The sequence below is a fragment of the Girardinichthys multiradiatus genome, chromosome 1 (genome assembly GCF_021462225.1).
Source record: "Girardinichthys multiradiatus isolate DD_20200921_A chromosome 1, DD_fGirMul_XY1, whole genome shotgun sequence".
Classification (NCBI taxonomy): Eukaryota; Metazoa; Chordata; class Actinopteri; order Cyprinodontiformes; family Goodeidae; genus Girardinichthys; species Girardinichthys multiradiatus.
This window is the reverse complement of record NC_061794.1, coordinates 2,138,945-2,160,242: the sequence shown is the minus strand read 5'-3', so window position 1 is coordinate 2,160,242 and position 21,298 is coordinate 2,138,945. Positions and strand designations below refer to the sequence as shown.

Genomic DNA, 21,298 nt, shown 5'->3' with positions numbered 1-21,298 from the left:
ATAATTCGCCACGCCCACAGAGTCTAGTCAAACCCTTCAGAACTAAAGACCCACTAAAACTATCATGTTATCAGTAACTGGGGAGAGTTTCATGTTGATTGGGTGAACTGGTATATGTATTTTGGTATAGCCCACAAGAGAAATGTGGAAAATAAAGCCAAACGCATGTCCACTGTGTGACGTCGTATTTTGCCACAGCCACACCCTCCAACTAAACCTTTCCATGGTTTCCGCTACATATAATTGATCTCGGCACACCGCCAAGATCAATTAAAGCCACCAGACCATTATAATAAAAAAATTTTTGTTTTGTTTTTTTAAATACATACATACACACATACAGTACAGACCAAAAGTTTGGACACACCTTCTCAATCAAAGAGTTGTCTTTATTTTCATGACTATGAATATTGTAGCTTCACACTGAAGGCATCAAAACTATGAATTATCACGTGGAATATGTCTTATATTCTAAGTTTTTCAAAGTAGCCACCTTTTGCTTTAATTACTGCTATGCACACTCTTGGCATTCTGTTGATAAGCTTCAAGAGGTAGTCACCTGAAATGGTTTTCATTTCACAGGTGTGCCCTGTCAGGTATAATAAGTGGGATTTTGACCATCAGTTGAGTTGTGCAGGAGGTGGATACAGTAAACAGCTGATAGTCATACTGAATAGACTGTTAGAATTTGTATTATGGCAAGAAAAAAGCAGCTAAGTAAAGAAAAAACGAGTGGCCATCATTACTTTAAGAAATGAAGGTCAGTCATTCCGAACAATTGGGAAAACGTTGAAAGTGTTCCCAAGTGCAGTTGCAAAAACCATCAAGCGCTACAAAGAAACTGGCTCACATGAGGACCACCCCAGGAAAGGAAGACCATGAGTCACTTCTGCTGCGGACGATAAGTTCATCCGAGTCACCAGCCTCAGAAATCGCAGGTTAACAGCAGCTCAGATTACAGAACAGGTTAATGCCACACAGAGTTCTAGCAGCAGACACATCTCTACAACAACTGTTAAGAGGAGACTGTGTGAATCATGCCTTCATGGTAAAATAGCTGCTAGGAAACCACTGTTGAGGACAGGCAACAAGCAGAAGAGACTTGTTTGGGCTAAAGAACACAAGGAATGAACATTAGACCAGTGGAAATCTCTGCTTTGGTCTGATGCGTCCAAGTTTGAGATCTTTGGTTCCAACCACCGTGTCTTTGTGCGGCGCAGAAGAGGTGAACGGATGGACTCTACATCCTTGGTTCCCACCGTGAAGCATGGAGGAGGAGGTGTGATGGTGTGGGGGTGCTTTGCTGGTGACACTGTTGGGGATTTATTCAAAACCGAAGGCATACTGAACCAGCATGGCTACCACAGCATCTTGCAGTGGCATGCTATTCCATCCGGTTTGCGTTTAGTTGGACCATCATTTATTTTTCAACAGGAGAATGACCCCAAACACACCTCCAGGCTGTGTAAGGGCTGTTTGACCAAGAAGGAGAGTGATGGGGTGCTGCGCCAGATGACCTGGCCTCCACGGTCACCGGACCTGAACCCAATCGAGATGGTTTGGGGTGAGCTGAACCGCAGAGCGCAGGCAAAAGGGCCTGTTGGAAAACCATTTCAGGTGACTACCTCTTGAAGCTCATCAACAGAATGCCAAGAGTGTGAGGAGCAGTAATCAAAGCAAAAGGTGGCTACTTTGAAGAACCTAGAATATAAGACATATTTTCAGTTGTTTCACACTTTTTGGTTCAGTATATAATTCCACATGTGTTAATTCATAGTTGTAATGCCTTCATTGTGAAGCTACAATATTCATAGTCATGAAAATAAAGACAACTTTTTGAATTAGAAGGTGTGTCTAAACTTTTGGTCTGTACTGTATATATATATATATATATATATACAGTACAGACCAAAAAATATATATATACACATAGACATATATATATATACATAGACAGGTCCTTCTCAAAATATTAGCATATTGTGATAAAGTTAATTATTTTCCATAATGTCATGATGAAAATTTAACATTCATATATTTTAGATTCATTGCACACTAACTGAAATATTTCAGGTCTTTTATTGTCTTAATAAGGATGATTGTGGCATACAGCTCATGAAAACCCAAAATTCCTATCTCACAAAATTAGCATATTTCATCCGACCAATAAAAGAAAAGTGTTTTTAATACAAAAAACGTCAACCTTCAAATAATCATGTACAGTTATGCACTCAATACTTGGTCGGGAATCCTTTTGCAGAAATGACTGCTTCAATGCGGCGTGGCATGGAGGCAATCAGCCTGTGGCACTGCTGAGGTCTTATGGAGGCCCAGGATGCTTCGATAGCGGCCTTTAGCTCATCCAGAGTGTTGGGTCTTGAGTCTCTCAACGTTCTCTTCACAATATCCCACAGATTCTCTATGGGGTTCAGGTCAGGAGAGTTGGCAGGCCAATTGAGCACAATGATACTATGGACAGTAAACTATTTACCAGTGGTTTTGGCACTGTGAGCAGGTGCCAGGTCGTGCTGAAAAATGAAATCTTCATCTCCATAAAGCTTTTCAGCAGATGGAAGCTTGAAGTGCTCCAAAATCTCCTGATAGCTAGCTGCATTGACCCTGCCCTTGATAAAACACAGTGGACCAACACCAGCAGCTGACACGGCACCCCAGACCATCACTGACTGTGGGTACTTGACACTGGACACTGGACTTCTGGCATTTCCTTCTCCCCAGTCTTCCTCCAGACTCTGGCACCTTGATTTCCGAATGACATGCAGAATTTGCTTTCATCCGAAAAAAGTACTTTGGACCACTGAGCAACAGTCCAGTGCTGCTTCTCTGTAGCCCAGGTCAGGCGCTTCTGCCGCGGTTTCTGGTTCAAAAGTGGCTTGACCTGGGGAATGCGGCACCTGTAGCCCATTTCCTGAACACGCCTGTGCACGGTGGCTCTGGATGTTTCTACTCAGGACTCAGTCCACTGCTTCAACAGGTCCCCCAAGGTCTGGAATCGGCCCTTCTCCACAGTCTTCCTCAGGGTCCGGTCACCTCTTCTCGTTGTGCAGCGTTTTCTGCCACACTTTTTCCTTCCCACAGACTTCCCACTGAGGTGCCTTGATACAGCACTCTGGGAACAGCCTATTCATTCAGAAATTTCTTTCTGTGTCAATAGTGGCCTTCTGGACAGCAGTCAGGTCGGCAGTCTTACCCATGATTGGGGTTTTAAGTGATGAACCAGGCTGGGAGTTTTAAAGGCCTCAGGAATCTTTTGCAGGTGTTTAGAGTTAACTCGTTGATTCAGATGATTAGGTTCATAGTTCATTTAGAGACCCTTTTAATGATATGCTAATTTTGTGAGATAGGGATTTTGGGTTTTCATGAGCTGTATGCCAAAATCATCCGTATTAAGACAATAAAATACCTGAAATATTTCACTTAGTGTGCAATGAATCTAAAATATATGAATGTTAAATTTTCATCATTACATTATGGAAAATAATGAACTTTATCACAATATGCTAATATTTTGAGAAGGACCTGTATATATATATATATATATATATACATATATATATATATATATATATATATATATATATATATATATATATATATATATATGCACGTTGTTAATTTTTATTTACGCACTTATACTAACCATAATCAGAGAGTCTGAAATTTAAATATCATGAAACCTTAAAATTTACTTTATTTTGAAAGGCCAACACCGCCAGCTCCTTCATGCCTGCAAAGCTGCTACAGTTGTTCATTGAGGAAGGCAATCGAATTCCACATTCTCCATTCCTGCTCTGTTCCATTCCGACCGACGGAGCAATATTGTTACGTCAATTAATGAGAACGGTTCCACATTCTCCATGACTACTCTGAACGTCACCATTGACGGACCCGCTCTCCATCGTTCTTCGACAAATTACGGAACAACTCCAATTTTCGGTTCCATTCTCGTCTGTCTTGCTCCAACCAATGTAGTTCTTGCACATGCTTTTTTCGGAGCGGACATATGTTGCATTTGAGTGACAGTAATGTAGGTGATTAATATAACTTTTACCTTAATGCGTAATGTTTCAGATATGTTTTGAGCAACACGACGCATCTTTGGACCTTCCGTGGAAAAGGGGCTATTGTGTTTAAAAGTGTCTAATACACAGCTTTCAAACACATTGAAATGGTAATTTTTGCCATTTCACAAAAAAAAATCCAGCATTACCTCGGGTTATGTGGTAAAGCATTTGTAAACAACAAAATAAGTTTAGGTCTCACCAGCATATTAATGTTGATCTGCGAATATTAAGCTTTAAATCAGATCGCAACTTCAAAGTTTGAATAGTAATTATAAAATAATTGACTTTCACCTGTCAGAGTTAATTTGTTTCGTCCCGTTTTCCCAAAATGCTGACACACAAACAATATTTGTAGTGGGAACATGAACATCCGCAGTTCTAATTTCATCATGTTGACTTCGGCAAAAAATCGCATCATGTTTTACTCGATATAGAAAATATTCAATTCTATTATGGTGTATAGGTCAAACGCTCAACATTTATATTGTTACAACCATACAAATATGTGGATTTTATACTTGTTTAGCAAGTTATCTAAATCCTTTGGTGTTTAAAAATAGGAAAAGGAAAAAGAGGAAGGAAATGATAGTTTTTACATGAAAAACACTACACAACAAAAACAAAAGTCATTTACCATACCTTCTGTTAATAGTTGGCAGCAATCCAAGACGTTCATGGAGACAGAAACAAAGCCAGTTATTAAAACAATTACATTTTCATATATGTGAATTTAACTTTCAAAATACTACAGTTATCATTAGGAAAGGAGTTACTGTCAAAAGTCAAATAAACCTGAAAAAGTTAGACATGTCATAGGCTGGTTCTCCAGTCGGTAAACCATTGTTATTTTCAGAATTGTAGCAAAGCAATACTAGGAAATACGAATATGCCGTTTTTCTGAATGACCTTTTACTATGGCTTTAAAGGGGACATATCATGCCAAATTAACTTTTTTAGCCTTTAAACACATTTTGTTGTGTACTTGGAATCTGTAGAAGTGCAGAAAAGTTGAATTTAGTGTCTCCAGGAGGAGATATTTTTACATTCTGTTTGGGTCATATTTCCGTTTAGTTTTTCTATTATTTGTTACGTTTTTCCAACTGTTAAATCACAGTATTTTCTGCGGAACAGCTAAATACAGTCATGAACTTCTGGCTGATCAATTTTGCATATCCACCATATTTATTTCTCGCTGTGATTTTTATAGTCCAAGCTCAAGTATGCCTACTATGAAAGAAGATGAGTTTGGTTCGGTTGTGTGGTGTATTAACCCACACAATTCATTACACCATCCCCCGGCATCAGAACCTCTTTAAATTTTATTTTTCATGGAAATGTCCCCACATCAGTGAGGAAATTCCTATTTTCCCCCATTTCAGACGATTTTTTTAATGTTTAATGTTTTTTTTTTCTGGCCATTCTTCCATAAAGTCCAGCTCTACTGAGCATACAGCTTATTGTGGTCCTATGGACAGATACTCCAGTCTCTGCTGTGGAACTCTGCAACTCCTTCAGGATGACCTTTGGTCTCTGTGCTGCCCCCCAGATTAATGTCCTCCTTGCTTGGTCTGTGAGATCTGGTGGGCAGCCCTCTCTTGACAGGTCTGTTGTGGTACCATGTGTTTTCCATGTGAAGATGAAGGATTTGATTGTGTTCTGGGGGAACTTCAAGTATTTGAATACTTTTTACAACCCCACCCTGACTTGTACTTCTCAACAACTTTGTCCCTGACTTGTCTGGAGAGTTCCTTAGTCTTCATGGTGTGATGCCTCTTGCTTAGTGGTGTTGTAGCCTCTGGGGCATTTAAGAAAAGGTGTGTATGCTGACAAATCACCACATTGCACACAGGTGGACTTCATTTCACTAATTATGAAACTTTTGAAGGTAGTTGGTTGCACCACAATTTTATAGGGGCTTCATAGCAAAGGGACTGGATACATAAACATAAGCCTTTTTTTATTATTCTTTTTGATATATATATATATATTTGTTTTTTATTTTTTTATTTTTTATTTTTTTTATTTTACCAATTTAGATTATTTTTCACAGATCCATCACATAAAATAGGATTACAAAATTACAGGTTAAAATGTAACAGAACAGGTAAAAAGCCAAGGTGGCACTGTACATTGTTTTGTTTACAATAACTTAAACAGTTACAGACAAATCCACTGTCTCAATCTGAAAAATTGTCCATGGGATACGCTTTGATTGGCCGGGAAATGTGAGGAAAATTTTTTTATCAGACATTCATTTAGTTTGGTTCACTTCAAACAGCACTTTTAAAATCAAATAGCCTGGACTAAACATTTAACTTAAAATATGTCTATATCTAATGTTCATTTGAATTTTAGATATGTGAAAACAGAGTTTTTTTTGAATAAATTCTGTTTCAGTTATTGACAATGTTTATTTCAAATGGGAAGAATGCATTTGTGGATATAGCTACAGGGGTTGGACAATGAAACTGAAACACCTGTCATTTTAGTGTGAAAGGTTTCATGGCTAAATTGGACAAGCCTGGTAGACAGTCTTCATTGATTGGACATTGCACCAGTAAGAGCGGAGTGTGAAGGTTCAATTAGCAGGGTAAGAGCATAGTTTTGCTCAAAATATTGAAATGCACACAACATTATGGGTGACATACCAGAGTTCAAAAGAGGACAAATTGTTGGTGCACGTCTTGCTGGCGCATCTGTGACTGAGACAGCAAGTCTTTGTGATGTATCAAGAGCCACGGTATCCAGGGTAATGTCAGCATACCACCAAGAAGGACGAACCACATCCAAAAGGATTAACTGTGGACGCAAGAGGAAGCTGTCTGAAAGGGATGTTCGGGTGCTAACCCAGATTGTATCCAAAAAACATAAAACCCCGGCTGCCCAAATCACGGCAGAATTAAATGTACTCCTCAAATCTCCTGTTTCCACCAGAACTGTCCGTCGGGAGCTCCACATGGTCAATATACACGGCTGGGCTGCTATAGCCAAACCTTTGGTCACTCATGCCAATGCCAAACGTCGGTTTCAATGGTGCAAGGACCGCAAATCTTGGGCTGTGGACAATGTGAAGCATGTATTGTTCTCTGATGAGTCCACCTTTACTGTTTTCCCCACATCCGGGAGAGTTACGGTGTGGAGAAGCCCCAAAGAAGCGTACCACCCAGACCGTTGCATGCCCAGAGTGAAGCATGGGAGTGGATCAGTGATGGTTTGGGCTGCCATATCATGGCATTCCCTTGGCCCAATACTTGTGCTAGATGGGCGCGTCACTGCCAAGGACTACCGAACCATTCTTGAGGACCATGTGCATCCAATGGTTCAAACATTGTATCCTGAAGGCAATGCCGTGTATCAGGATGACAATGCACCAATACATACAGGTCCTTCTCAAAATATTAGCATATTGTGATAAAGTTCATTATTTTCCATAATGTCATGATGAAAATTTAACATTCATATATTTTAGATTCATTGCACACTAACTGAAATATTTCAGGTCTTTTATTGTCTTAATACACATGATTTTGGCATACAGCTCATGAAAACCCAAAATTCCTATCTCACAAAATTAGCATATCATTAAAAGGGTCTCTAAATGAGCTATGAACCTAATCATCTGAATCAATGAGTTAACTCTAAACACCTGCAAAAGATTCCTGAGGCCTTTAAAACTCCCAGCCTGGTTCATCACTCAAAACTCCAATCATGGGTAAGACTGCCGACCTGACTGTTGTCCAGAAGGCCACTATTGACACCCTCAAGCAAGAGGGTAAGACACAGAAAGAAATTTCTGAACGAATAGGCTGTTCCCAGAGTGCTGTATCAAGGCACCTCAGTGGGAAGTCTGTGGGAAGGAAAAAGTGTGGCAGAAAACGCTGCACAACGAGAAGAGGTGACCGGACCCTGAGGAAGATTGTGGAGAAGGGCCGATTCCAGACCTTGGGGGACCTGCGGAAGCAGTGGACTGAGTCTGGAGTAGAAACATCCAGAGCCACCGTGCACAGGCGTGTGCAGGAAATGGGCTACAGGTGCCGCATTGCCCAGACCTGGGCTACAGAGAAGCAGCACTGGACTGTTGCTCAGTGGTCCAAAGTACTTTTTTCGGATGAAAGCAAATTCTATTCTGCATGTCATTCGGAAATCAAGGTGCCAGAGTCTGGAGGAAGACTGGGGAGAAGGAAATGCCAAAATGCCAGAAGTCCAGTGTCAAGTACCCACAGTCAGTGATGGTCTGGGGTGCCGTGTCAGCTGCTGGTGTTGGTCCACTGTGTTTTATCAAGGGCAGGGTCAATGCAGCTAGCTATCAGGAGATTTTGGAGCACTTCATGCTTCCATCTGCTGAAAAGCTTTATGGAGATGAAGATTTCATTTTTCAGCACGACCTGGCACCTGCTCGCAGTGCCAAAACCACTGGTAAATGGTTTACTGACCATGGTATCACTGTGCTCAATTGGCCTGCCAACTCTCCTGACCTGAACCCCATAGAGAATCTGTGGGATATTGTGAAGAGAACGTTGAGAGACTCAAGACCCAACACTCTGGATGAGCTAAAGGCTGCTATCGAAGCATTCTGGGCCTCCATAAGACCTCAGCAGTGCCACAGGCTGATTGCCTCTATGCCACGCCGCATTGAAGCAGTCATTTCTGCCAAAGGATTCCCGACCAAGTATTGAGTGCATAACTGTACATGATTATTTGAAGGTTGACGTTTTTTGTATTAAAAACACTTTTCTTTTATTGGTCGGATGAAATATGCTAATTTTGTGAGATAGGAATTTTGGGTTTTCATGAGCTGTATGCCAAAATCATCCGTATTAAGACAATAAAAGACCTAAAATATTTCAGTTAGTGTGCAATGAATCTAAAATACATGAATGTTAAATTTTCATCATGACATTATGGAAAATAATGAACTTTATCACAATATGCTAATATTTTGAGAAGCACCTGTACAGCAAGACTGGTGAAAGATTGGTTTGATGAACATGAAAGTGAAGATGAACATCTCCCATGGCCTGCACAGTCACCAGATCTAAATATTATTGAGCCCCTTTGGGATGTTTTGGAGGAGCGAGTCAGGAAGCGTTGTCCTCCACCAGTATCACGTAGTGACCTGGCCACTATCCTGCAAGAAGAATGGCTTAAAATCCCTCTGAACACTGTGCAGGACTTGTATATGTCATTCCCAAGACGAATTGACACTGTATTGGCTGCCAAAGGAGGCCCTTCAACATACTAAGAAATTATTGTGGTCTAAAACCAGGTGTTTCAGTTTCATTGTCCAACCCCTGTACATACCCAATATGCAAGAATAAAAAAAATTTGAGATCATATGTTAGCATAAGAATGATGTTTGAGATAGCTCAAATGTTCACTGTGGATAGAAAGAATGTTATTCTGGATATCTAAAACTTCTGTTTTTACTAGAAGGAATGGATGAATATTTTGTTTAAGGATCCAACCTTGCTAATAAATCTTAAGACTGCTGTTCACTGATTGGCCATGAGCTTAGGATGTCATGTGTCAGCTGCATGAGAAAGGGCTCACTCAGGTAGTGGAGAGAATAGTAAACCATAGAATTTAGCACAAACTGTAGTGCTGGGAAAAGCACAACAAATTTTATTATAATCAGAATCAACTTAATTGCCCATGTTTGTGCACACAAACATGAACTAAAATGGCCAGAGCAGGTCAAACAGAAAGCCATGGCATGGGTTCGAAATCATGGACAGCATTTTTGGCTATTGTCTAGCGAGTTGTTGATGGGACGGTTTTATGGACTCCGCAAACTTACTGTTTTAAGATGACATGATGTGTGACGGAGAGTGTTTATTTTACTTTGCACAGCAGATGATACAATAAAAACACAATAGATTTTGTGCTGAGCAGAGCAAAGGTAGAGCAGAGTTGAGCAATGCATTGCTGGAACAGTAAATGGAAAAGGGGCACTAGTCCCTTTGCTAGTGTTTGATATCCCACTGTAAGCAAACTGTGCCAAGTTTTACTTTCAAGTGAAACAAGAAATATGTTTTCAGGTGGAGAAGAGTTCCCTTGTTTGATCAGCACCAGAGTTTGGATGGGCTTTCGCACTTGCCCAAACGTAGCACATTATTTGAGGAAGCCAACTCTGTTCCCTTTACTGTGGATAGGACAACCCTAGTATAAAGGCATTATTGGTATATTCTCAAGTTAATCTAGCTTGCAGTCACCAAATCTGACTGTGTGTGTGTGTGTGTGTGTGTGTGTGTGTGTGTCTGACCTCATTTCTTTCAGCCCCTTGCTCTGGATGACATGGAGGATTTGTTTCGGAGTCATTGGTGCATCAGAGAAGTTCTCCAGCACCTGGAAGATATGGTTTTTGAACAACACAAACTGAACCAGGAAAACTCGTAAAATAAGAGCTTCACATAAATAACAATTTAAAAACTTTGTACGTTCCAGAGCAATATCATGAAATACAACTCTACAAGACCTCTATGAATGATTTAACACATACAGAAACATATATACAAAATGGGTCTTAGGCATAGTTCAGATAAGGTTGTTTTGATAAAGCTACAGCAAGCAAATTCCTTCATCTAATTTTTTTAGTATGGTAACTAAAAGAACAGATCAATCCAGAGAAGAAGTAACATATAATGTTGACAAACACCTTAAAATAAACAACTAGCTACTGTTTCATGGTGCATATGCCATACATTTGTAATTGAGTCAATTCAGTTCAATTTTATCTATATACCGTCAATTCACAACGCATGCCGTCTCAAGAACTTTACAAAGTTCTTTGAGACATAACCCAAACAACTGAAAGGATTCTGAACATTTTTAAATGCAATTTAGTACCAAAGGTTTGCAATATATCCACATTGTTGTTAGTAATATTGTAGTTCTCATTTTAACAATGAGGTAGAAAGCATCAAGTTTTTTTCATAGTAGCAAGAAATCCAGTTATTGGATAATAACATATTGCTAAGCCATGTCGAAAAAACTAGGTCAGATGAATTTGCTAACAAGCTAACAGACTACCATGCTATCACTTGTTAACTACAGGGGTTGGACAATGAAACTGAAACACCTGTCATTTTAGTGTGGGAGGTTTCATGGCTAAATTGGACCAGCCTGGTAGCCAGTCTTCATTGATTGCACATTGCACCAGTAAGAGCAGAGTGTGAAGGTTCAATTAGCAGTGTAAGAGCACAGTTTTGCTCAAAATATTGAAATGCACACAACATTATGGGTGACATACAGGTCCTTCTCAAAATATTAGCATATTGTGATAAAGTTCATTATTTTCCATAATGTCATGATGAAAATTTAACATTCATATATTTTAGATGAATTGCACACTAACTGAAATATTTCAGGTCTTTTATTGTCTTAATACGGATGATTGTGGCATACAGCTCATAAAAACCCAAAATTCCTATCTCACAAAATTAGCATATTTCATCCAACTAATAAAAGAAAAGTGTTTTTAATACAAAAAACGTCAACCTTCAAATAATCATGTACAGTTATGCACTCAATACTTGGTCAGGAATCCTTTTGCAGAAATGACTGCTTCAATGCGGCGTGGCATGGAGGCAATCAGCCTGTGGCACTGCTGAGGTCTTATGGAGGCCCAGGATGCTTCGATAGCGGCCTTTAGCTCATCCAGAGTGTTGGGTCTTGAGTCTCTCAACGTTCTCTTCACAATATCCCACAGATTCTCTATGGGGTTCAGGTCAGGAGAGTTGGCAGGCCAATTGAGCACAGTGATACCGTGGTCAGTAAACCATTTACCGGTGGTTTTGGCACTGTGAGAAGGTGCCAGGTCGTGCTGAAAAATGAAATCTTCATCTCCATAAAGCTTTTCAGCAGATGGAAGCATGAAGTGCTTCAAAATCTCCTGATAGCTAGCTGCATTGACCCTGCCCTTGATAAAACACAGTGGACCAACACCAGCAGCTGACACGGCACCCCAGACCATCACTGACTGTGGGTACTTGAACCTGGACTTCTGGCATTTTGGCATTTCCTTCTCCCCAGTCTTCCTCCAGACTCTGACACCTTGATTTCCGAATGACATGCAGAATTTGCTTTCATCCGAAAAAGGTACTTTGGACCACTGAGCAACAGTCCAGTGCTGCTTCTCTGTAGCCCAGGTCAGGTGCTTCTGCCGCTGTTTCTGGTTCAAAAGTGGCGTGACCTGGGGAATGCGGCACCTGTAGCCCATTTCCTGCACACGCCTGTGCATGGTGGCTCTGGATGTTTCTACTCCAGTCTCAGTCCACTGCTTCCGCAGGTCCCCCAAGTTCTGGAATCGGCCCTTCTCCACAATCTTCCTCAGGGTCCGGTCACCTCTTCTCGTTGTGCAGCGTTTTCTGCCACACTTTTTCCTTCCCACAGACTTCCCACTGAGGTGCCTTGATACAGCACTCTGGGAACAGCCTATTCGTTCAGAAATTTCTTTCTGTCTCTTACCCTCTTGCTTGAGGGTGTCAATAGTGGCCTTCTGGACAGCAGTCAGGTCGGCAGTCTTACCCATGATTGGGGTTTTGAGTGATGAACCAGGCTGGGAGTTTTAAAGGCCTCAGGAATCTTTTGCAGGTGTTTAGAGTTATCTCGTTGATTCAGATGATTAGGTTCATAGCTCGTTTAGAGACCCTTTTAATGATATGCTAATTTTGTGAGATAGGAATTTTGGGTTTTCATGAGCTGTATGCCAAAATCATCCGTATTAAGACAATAAAAGACCTGAAATATTTCAGTGTGCAATGAATCTAAAATATATGAATGTTAAATTTTCATCATTACATTATGGAAAATAATGAACTTTATCACAATATGCTAATATTTTGAGAAGGACCTGTATATGGGGTAAGAACGCTGTCAAAAACAATGTGTATGTAAAGACGGAAATGTGTGCATATTAGTCAATAGTTGTGCATAAGTTAAATCCAAAAGAGGGATTGTATATTTTCTCTATAAGAATACAAAATAAAATGTTACAGCTTCAAGAAATTACAAACACAAAGTTCAAGTTTACAGTTGTGGTTTATTCTTTATGAATACAATATGTTATAACAGTTTGTGAATACAATTTCTTTTCTTTGAGAATACGAATTTACATCAGCGACTTGGTGTCACGTGATCTCAGGCTCAGAATATAGTGGGTGGAGTTATACAATGATGTACAGTAGATGGCAGCATGCACCTCTGAATTTGTTGCAAAACGCTAGCAGAAGAAGAGAAGAAGAAGCAGCAGAACTACCGCCAAATAAACGGACCAATAAACCACGGTACAAAGTTAAAAAGTTTATATATGTCTTAATGTCATTAATATATGCTCTTAGTCCGTCATCTTGGCGCTAGTTCTGCTTCTTCTTCTCTTCTTCTGCTGTCGGTTCGCAACAAATTCAGAGGTGCATACTGCCACCTACTGTACATCATTATATAACTACAGAGAAAATATACAATACCTCTTTTGGATTTTACTTATGCACAACTATTGACTAATATGCACACATTTCCGTCTTTACATACACATTATTTTTGACAGCGTTCTTACCCCATAGACATACCAGAGTTCAAAAGAGGACAAATTGTTGGTGCACGTCCTGCTGGCGCATCTGTGACCAAGACAGCAAGTCTTTGTGATGTATCAAGAGCCACGGTATCCAGGGTAATGTCAGAATACCACCAAGAAGGACGAACCACATCCAACAGGATTAACTGTGGATGCAAGAGGAAGCTGTCTGAAAGGGATGTTCGGGTGCTAACCCAGATTGTATCCAAAAAACATAAAACCACGGCTGCCCAAATCACAGGAGAATTAAATGTGCACCTCAACTCTCCTGTTTCCACCAGAACTGTCCGTCGGGAGATACACAGGGTCAATATACACTGCCGGGCTGCTATAGCCAGACCTTTGGTCACTCATGCCGATGCCAAATGTCAGTTTCAATGGTGCAAGGAGCGCAAATCTTGGGCTGTGGACAATGTGAAACATGTATTGTTATCTGATGAGTCCACCTTTACTGTTTTCCCCACATCCGGGAGAGTTGCGGTGTGGAGAAACCCCAAAGAAGTGTACCACCCAGACTGTTGCATGCCCAGAGTGAAGCATGGAGGTGGATCAGTGATGGTTTGGGCTGCCATTTCATGGCATTCCCTTGGCCCAATATTTGTGCTAGATGGGCGCGTCACTGCCAAGGACTACCGAACCATTCTTGAGGACCATGTGCATCCAATGGTTCAAACATTGTATCCTGAAGGCAATGCCGTGTATCAGGATGACAATGCACCAATACACACAGCAAGACTGGTGAAAGATTGGTTTGATGAACATGAAAGTGAAGTTGAACATCTCCCATGGCCTGCACAGTCACCAGATCTAAATATTATTGAGCCACTTTGGGGTGCTTTGGAGGAGCGAGTCAGGAAACGTTTTCCGCCACCAGTATCACGTAGTGACCCGGACACTATCCTGCAAGAAGAATGGCTTAAAATCCCTCTGACCACTGTGCAGGACTTGTATATGTCATTCCCAAGACAAATTGACACTGTATTGGCTGCAAAAGGAGGTCCTACACCATTCTAATAAATTATTGTGGTCTAAAACCAGGTGTTTCAGTTTCATTGTCCAAGTAAGTAAGCAGACTGGTAGATGTTGTTGCTCCTTTAGAGCAAGTTGCTATCAGTGAATCTTTGGCTACCATTTGTTTTCCAATCTCTTGATAAGTGATTATGCTACTGTCTGCACCTATTTATTTGCCATCCTTTATTTGTCATTACTGTAAGCACTATAGCCGGGACACATTGTTAAGGTTTCCATCCATGGATAGTGCGGCTGAGTCCAGCCACACTAACCAATAAGCTAATTTCAGTCCCTTGTATGTGGAATCTCATTGTTTCAGTAATGATCCATATTTTATCATCGTAAACGAGGGTTCAACATAGGCCAGTAAATCAGGGGTCTCACTGACTTACTGTGTATGTCACGAAGAAGGCAGCACTTTCTTTACGACATACACAAGCTGTGCGCACATTACAGCAGACAAGGCCCCAATCCATTTCAGTCGCTCACTCTGTCGTATCATCCACTCATGAGAAAAACTGACATGAACCCCTCCGCTTGAGGCAGAAAGTGACCAGAAAAGAACTGGTCCTCCTATTTCTCAAACCATGGCTTCAGACTTAGAGGTTCTGCATTTCAAACCTGAACAGAACCAAATATTTGCAAAACAAATGTTATCAACACAGATGTCCTTCTCTTCTAAACCATAAAATCTTGCTTATAAACAACACAGACAGGAACAGAGACAGGAGCCAACCCTGGTAGACTCCAACCCGAACTGGAAACATGGTTCTCTTGGCATCTAGGATAAAGGCACAGTTCTGATGTTGTTCACATAATGAGCAAATAGTCCTTAAAAGCAACCCCGCACCACATATTTTCGCAGTCCTAGCCACAAAATGCAGTGAAGATAATGATCTTAAGGATTCTCTTCATATCTACAAAAAGCATCACGCCCTCAGCGATTCGATAAGGGTAAAGATCTGGGCCCATATTCACTAAGATTCCTAATACTAAAAGTAGCTCCTTGTGACATCATTCCAAAAAAAATCTTAGAATATGATTTTTCTTAGTATTTTCCTTCAGTAAGATAAGAGTTATTCACAAAGCACCTTGGTGCTTAAAAGAGCTCCTGAAGTGAACAAATGTTAAGAGTAGTGAGGAGGACCTTTAGTGATCCCAAGGGTGTTTTAAGCAGAGAAGATAGCAGAAAGACAGAGAGAAAGAAGAGATATTCTCTGAACAATGAACAACTGTGAATTAATAAAACGCTACCAGAAAGACCGCGCAGAGATCCACTCCTTTAATTGTTGAGTACATACACTTCTATAACAATCATACAATTATTAATATAGCGATAAACCTTTACATCCCCATAGGGTGAAATTAAATAGTTTCATCAGCAGGACAGATTAAAGATGCACCACTAGTAAGGTAATATTATGAAGGATAAATAAATAATAGAAACAATAATTACCATGAATGAGAAATTAACAAAATTACAAACAATATAGTACATAATTCTTTAAATATTCACAGACTGCAAAATGCTTTCAAAAAATACATTTGGCAAAACTTGGAAAAAATATATAAACATAAATGCAAACTCTAGACAAGATACAGTACAATAATCTAAGCACTATATACATAGAAGGCTTTGTCCAGATGACACTGGGTTTGTTGAAGCAGGTGGATGATGGCATCTTCAACTCCAAAGCGATAAGCAAACTGAAGGGGGTCCTGATGGTTTACTGTTTGCTTACTCAGGTGGGCCAACAGGAGTCTCTCTAGGACCTTCATGATGTGGGATGTCAGGGCAACAGATCTATACTCATTGAGGACTGATGGGTTTTCTTTGGTACCGGAACAAGACAGGAGGTCTTCCACAACACCGGAACCTTCTTCTGGGCCAGGCTAAGGTTGAAGAGGTGCTGCAGAATGCCACAGAGCTGCTCTGCACAGCCCTTCAATAATCATCTTTATTGGTCATTGCACATGTACATTACAACAAAATTTGTCCTCTGCATTTACCTTGCAGAGCTTCTTCAGCTTCCTGTGACCATTTTCTCACAGTCCTCTTTATTACAGGTTGCCTCTGAACAAGGGGCTTATATTTTGAGCAGAGAAAAACAAGATTGTGATCTGATTTGCCTAGAGGAGGTCTTGCTGTAGAGATGTATGAGTCCTTGACATTTGCATAAAACAAATCCAATGTTTTGTTTTCTCTGGTAGAGCAGCTGACAAATTGTTGAAACATTGTAAGTGTAGCAGAGAGTGAAGCATGGTTAAAATCACCAGAAATTGCCACAAAAGCATTGGGGTTATGTGTCTGTAGCTTAGCAACAACTGAGCTGATGGCATCACATGCAGTGTCGGCAACAGCGGAAGGTGGAACATAAACTGTTGCCAAAATAACACTGGTGAACTCTCTGGGTAAATAATATGGACGAAAACTTACTGCCAACAGTTCAATATCTGGACTGCAGAGATGACACTTCACAGTTACATGTCCTGGATTACACCATCTGTTGTTCACAAGTACTGCCAGTCCATCTCCTTTACATTTGCCGCTCCTCTTTAAATCTCTGTCTGCTCGTATGGTTAAAAAGCCCGGCAGAGAGACGCTGGAGTCGGGGATATGATCCTGCAGCCATGTCTCAGTAAAACACACAATACTGCATGCCCGGTACTCTGGCTGGGTCCTTTGTAGGGCTTGGAGTTCATCCAACTTGTTTCCCAACGATCTCACATTGCCCATCATAATCGACGGAAGAGATGGTTTGAACTTCCTCCTTCTCCCTCTTCTCTTAGCTCTTGCTCTGCATCCACGGCGTCTCCTTTTCAACTCATCAGGGATATGGGGTTGTAGTTGAAGTATTTGAGCTTTTGAGATATTAATCAGCTGCTCCCGGTTGTAAGAAACAACCCTGTTGCCATGGCAATGCAGCATAACAAATGTCCAAAAATAGAAAGCATTAGAATAAATCTTCCAAGCTGCACAGCATCTGACACCGGGGAGGACAGTCGTCCAAAAAAAAAAATCAACTGTATCCACCACAAGAGGAATAGTTCCCAAAAAAGAATAAATCAGAATCAAAAGTAACAGAGCTACTCCAACCTGCTGCCACCTTGAGCGGCGCAATTCTAGAATTGTACATGATGTCAGTAGCCTTAGCTTTAATGGTCCTGTACAACGCCTCCCGTCTGTGGAGAAGTCTGGTGTGCTGCAATCTTCTCTGTAGCTTCTGAACGCAGCAGGTACCAGCGCTGCTCGCATTCCAGGCTGGTGCATCAAAGCAGAGGGAAGGATGCACTGATCTGCTTGGGAAAGCCTGTTTGGTCGCACCGTGATCCCAGGACCAAATCTACCTTTCAACACTTCTCTATTATCCTCCACCAGCAGGCTCTGCTCCTCTGTTCAGTTCTGTTTTCTCCATCTTCTTTTCTCCGTTTTGTTTTGGTCATTTTACCAACCTAAACCTCATTATACAAGGAGATCACAGTAAAATGCTGAATTTTAATATTAATATTAATATGAAATTAATTAATATATAATAAATGCATTATGAAAACGACCAGCATGGCAAGTAAACATAATAAGCAAATCAAACTAATGATAAGCATGTAAATAAGCTATGTTCAAACATGTAGATGCTAAATGACAATTAGTTCATTTTCCTAAGTTTTATCATCATGATTTATACATTTCTGAATCCAGTCTAAATTCTATAAATCAGTTCATTTCTCTCCATTGATTACTAGGAGCACTTTTTGTTGTAGTTGTTTCTTTCAACAACCAATCACAGCTCTTAGAAGACAGCGTCACACCTTCTCACCTAGATAGGAATTTCTGTCGTCTCCTAGCTCAGAGTCGCCCTCAGTAGCGAAGTGAATCACTCTTAAGCTAGCAAAAATTTTTAGGGTAAGATAGGAGCTCTCTGAGAGGACTGAATACAGGCCTTGGTCTACTGTTCCACCCCCAGGACCAAAGGCACACTGCTCTTTGCCAATTTGAGCTTTGACAATCGTTTGGAGGCTTTTTTCCAACAACCTGCAGTACATTTTCCCAGAGAAGCTGGTCCTGCAATACGTTAGAGCACACTTTCTGAAACTGTTTCTTAAAGATTGAGGTCACTGTCCCAGTCTTCCAAGTGACACTAAAGAGGTGTGTCTATAAGTACGTCAGACAAATACATTAAAACAAAATACAGAAAAATATTCTGTACCAGGTAAAGAAGAGTGATCATCAACTTCCAGTTCTGGGGAGCATGGGAAAGTAGTATTGTCGCAATGTCCTGCACCAATTACTCCGAAACTCGTCTTTTTATTTAAAACCCCAATCAACCTAGAGTGGAAAAACTAATATTTCAACCTTGAATACGTCAGAAAAATGCCAAAAACAATAAAAACATCTAACTCCACCAAAGCAGACACCTCTCTGACAACAGCAGCGGAGCACTGGCCGACATAGCTAATATGCAAGAAGACCACAGAGCTAGCATCGCAGCCGACTTGAAGACATTATTTGCTGCTCTGGAATCAAGACTCGACAAAATACAGACAAAGATAGAGCATGGTCAGCAAATCGATTCATTGGAATCTCATGTTGAGCTTCAAGCTCAACATGAGATTCTCCTCTCCTCCAAGCATTGGTGGAGAGTGCTGTATTATCAGACTGCAATTCCTAAGCTAGTAGCTTAAACCACTGATCCTGAAAACTGCTGGCTGAAGTTCTCGGTGACCAGGTTTTGAAGTTGGGCAGAGCGCATAGAACCCTCACCACAACCTGGTGCACGGACCAGACCGGTAATAATACATCTCTATCGCTACCAGACAAAAGCGCAGATAATTCTGAAAGCAGGTAAAAGACGAGGGAAACTTCAATACCGAGGATCACCAATCCAGATCTTTGAGGATTATACACCAGTAGTTGCAGAAGAACGGGCTATATAATGCGCAGTGATGGCTGATCTTTAAGTTTGGCCTCCGTTCAGAGCTTCTTTTCCCAGCACATTTTGCAGATTCCTCTGGAGAGGGGAATGAAGAAGAGATTTCTGTCCCTTGAGAAAGCCACCACCTTCGCAGTCAAATGTTAACAATCCCCTGGAAGAAGCTTTACTTTGTTTTGATCGGGACTGGCTAGAGACGGTGGAACTGGGGCTTAACTTTGCCATTCAACTGCTATGCTGGGCTAGCCTTTGTGCTAATGCAGCTGGATAAAAGAACCATGTTCAATCCCATGCAGACATTGCAGTTGATTACATATGTTACACCCTACTTAATCTTAGTTTGAAGTCAAAACTAAGATTAAGTAGTGTAGTGTATTATTTAATATTTTTATTATTTCTTAAGTTAAAAGGGTGTCAAGTCAACTCATGGTTATGGCTACTAGTACAATGGAAGGAGTCCTGGCATTGTGGTTCATTTAAGGTTTAATACGGGGTAAATTAAAAAGCCTGCAATTTAATTTACCCCGTGTTGGCTTTTATTTTGTCCAAATAATTGTTTCTGATTCACTGTTGGTGTTCTAACTGATATTTGTAAATACTGTTCAAGAGGTGTTATTAATGTGTTTAGACTCGTTGTGGGATTTCCAACTGGTACATTAGAGCTGAAGAGCTGAGACGAGTAGAGAAGAAGGTCAAAGATGATGCAGAAAGGATATTTGGGATTGGTTTTGATAATTGAGATAAGGGAGAGGGGAGGAAGAATAACACTGACATTGATTTTGATCATTTTGGGGACTGTTATGTGTGTCTTTACTTTATATTCTGTTGTTTCTGCCCAGAGGTCTCTATCCAGTCAACACTGCTTGTGTCTCAAGACTGATCAGACAATTTTGTGGCTGGATGCTGGACAACGGCTAGTACAACCAAGGGTGTTGGTGCTGGCAGGCGAATTGTGAGAATTGTTTCATCAAACTCTGGTGAGCTAAACGCAGCCATCAAACGCACAAAAGTTATGACACACATCAAAAACCTAAACGCTGACATAATGTTTCTCCAGGGGATTCATTTGAATAGCTGGTCAAAGCGTGAAAGCGCAGCTTACTTAAGTAGGTCACAGCGCTAAGTGCTGAGTGCTGCCACCCAGCTCAGAATTAACAGATCAGCATGGTCTTGGCAGACTACTTTCCAGAATATTATTACAATACATGTAGACAAATATTATTTATTTAACTGACACAAAATGAGCACTACAGTCGGGTGTGAGTGAGGTTCAACGTCAAGGCATCTTCTTACTCTTCCAGAATTGTAAGGCATCAATCCAGTCAGTGAACAGTGTCCTGACTGATACCCGGCTGAGTTCTATAAAATATTTTTTGATCAGTTGGCCCCACCACTACTTGAAATGTTCAACCACAAATTTAGACAAGATACCCTGCCACCTATACTCATGCAAGATTCCATTTCCTTGATCTTATCAACAAGTATCAATTGTACGAGTAGATGTCAAAATACACGCATAAACTCTAGCTCACATTTAGAATCTGTCCTACTCCAGATTATCTTCCATATAATAATCTTTTTCTGCCGAAAAACCTTATTTGCGCTAGCAATCGAACCACTTTCAAATGCCCAGATAGAGGAGGGATTTGGGGGGACTGATAGAGGGGGCAGGAGAAATCAAGTTTCTCTATATACAGATGATTTAC

At 40.7% G+C, this 21,298-nt stretch overlaps 1 protein-coding gene across 2 annotated transcripts in view; it reads right to left on the bottom strand.

Moving 5' to 3' along the window:
• asxl1 (ASXL transcriptional regulator 1) overlaps positions 1–21,298 on the bottom strand; it is an 88,685-nt gene that overhangs the window by 48,635 nt on the left and 18,752 nt on the right. For both annotated transcript variants that reach the window (XM_047363810.1, XM_047363817.1), the window contains exons 2-3: positions 10,345–10,427; positions 4,722–4,724 (exon numbers count right to left, since the gene is read on the bottom strand). In XM_047363810.1, coding sequence (XP_047219766.1) covers positions 4,722–4,724; positions 10,345–10,427 — 86 coding nt within the window. The remainder of the gene's footprint in view (positions 1–4,721; positions 4,725–10,344; positions 10,428–21,298) is intronic.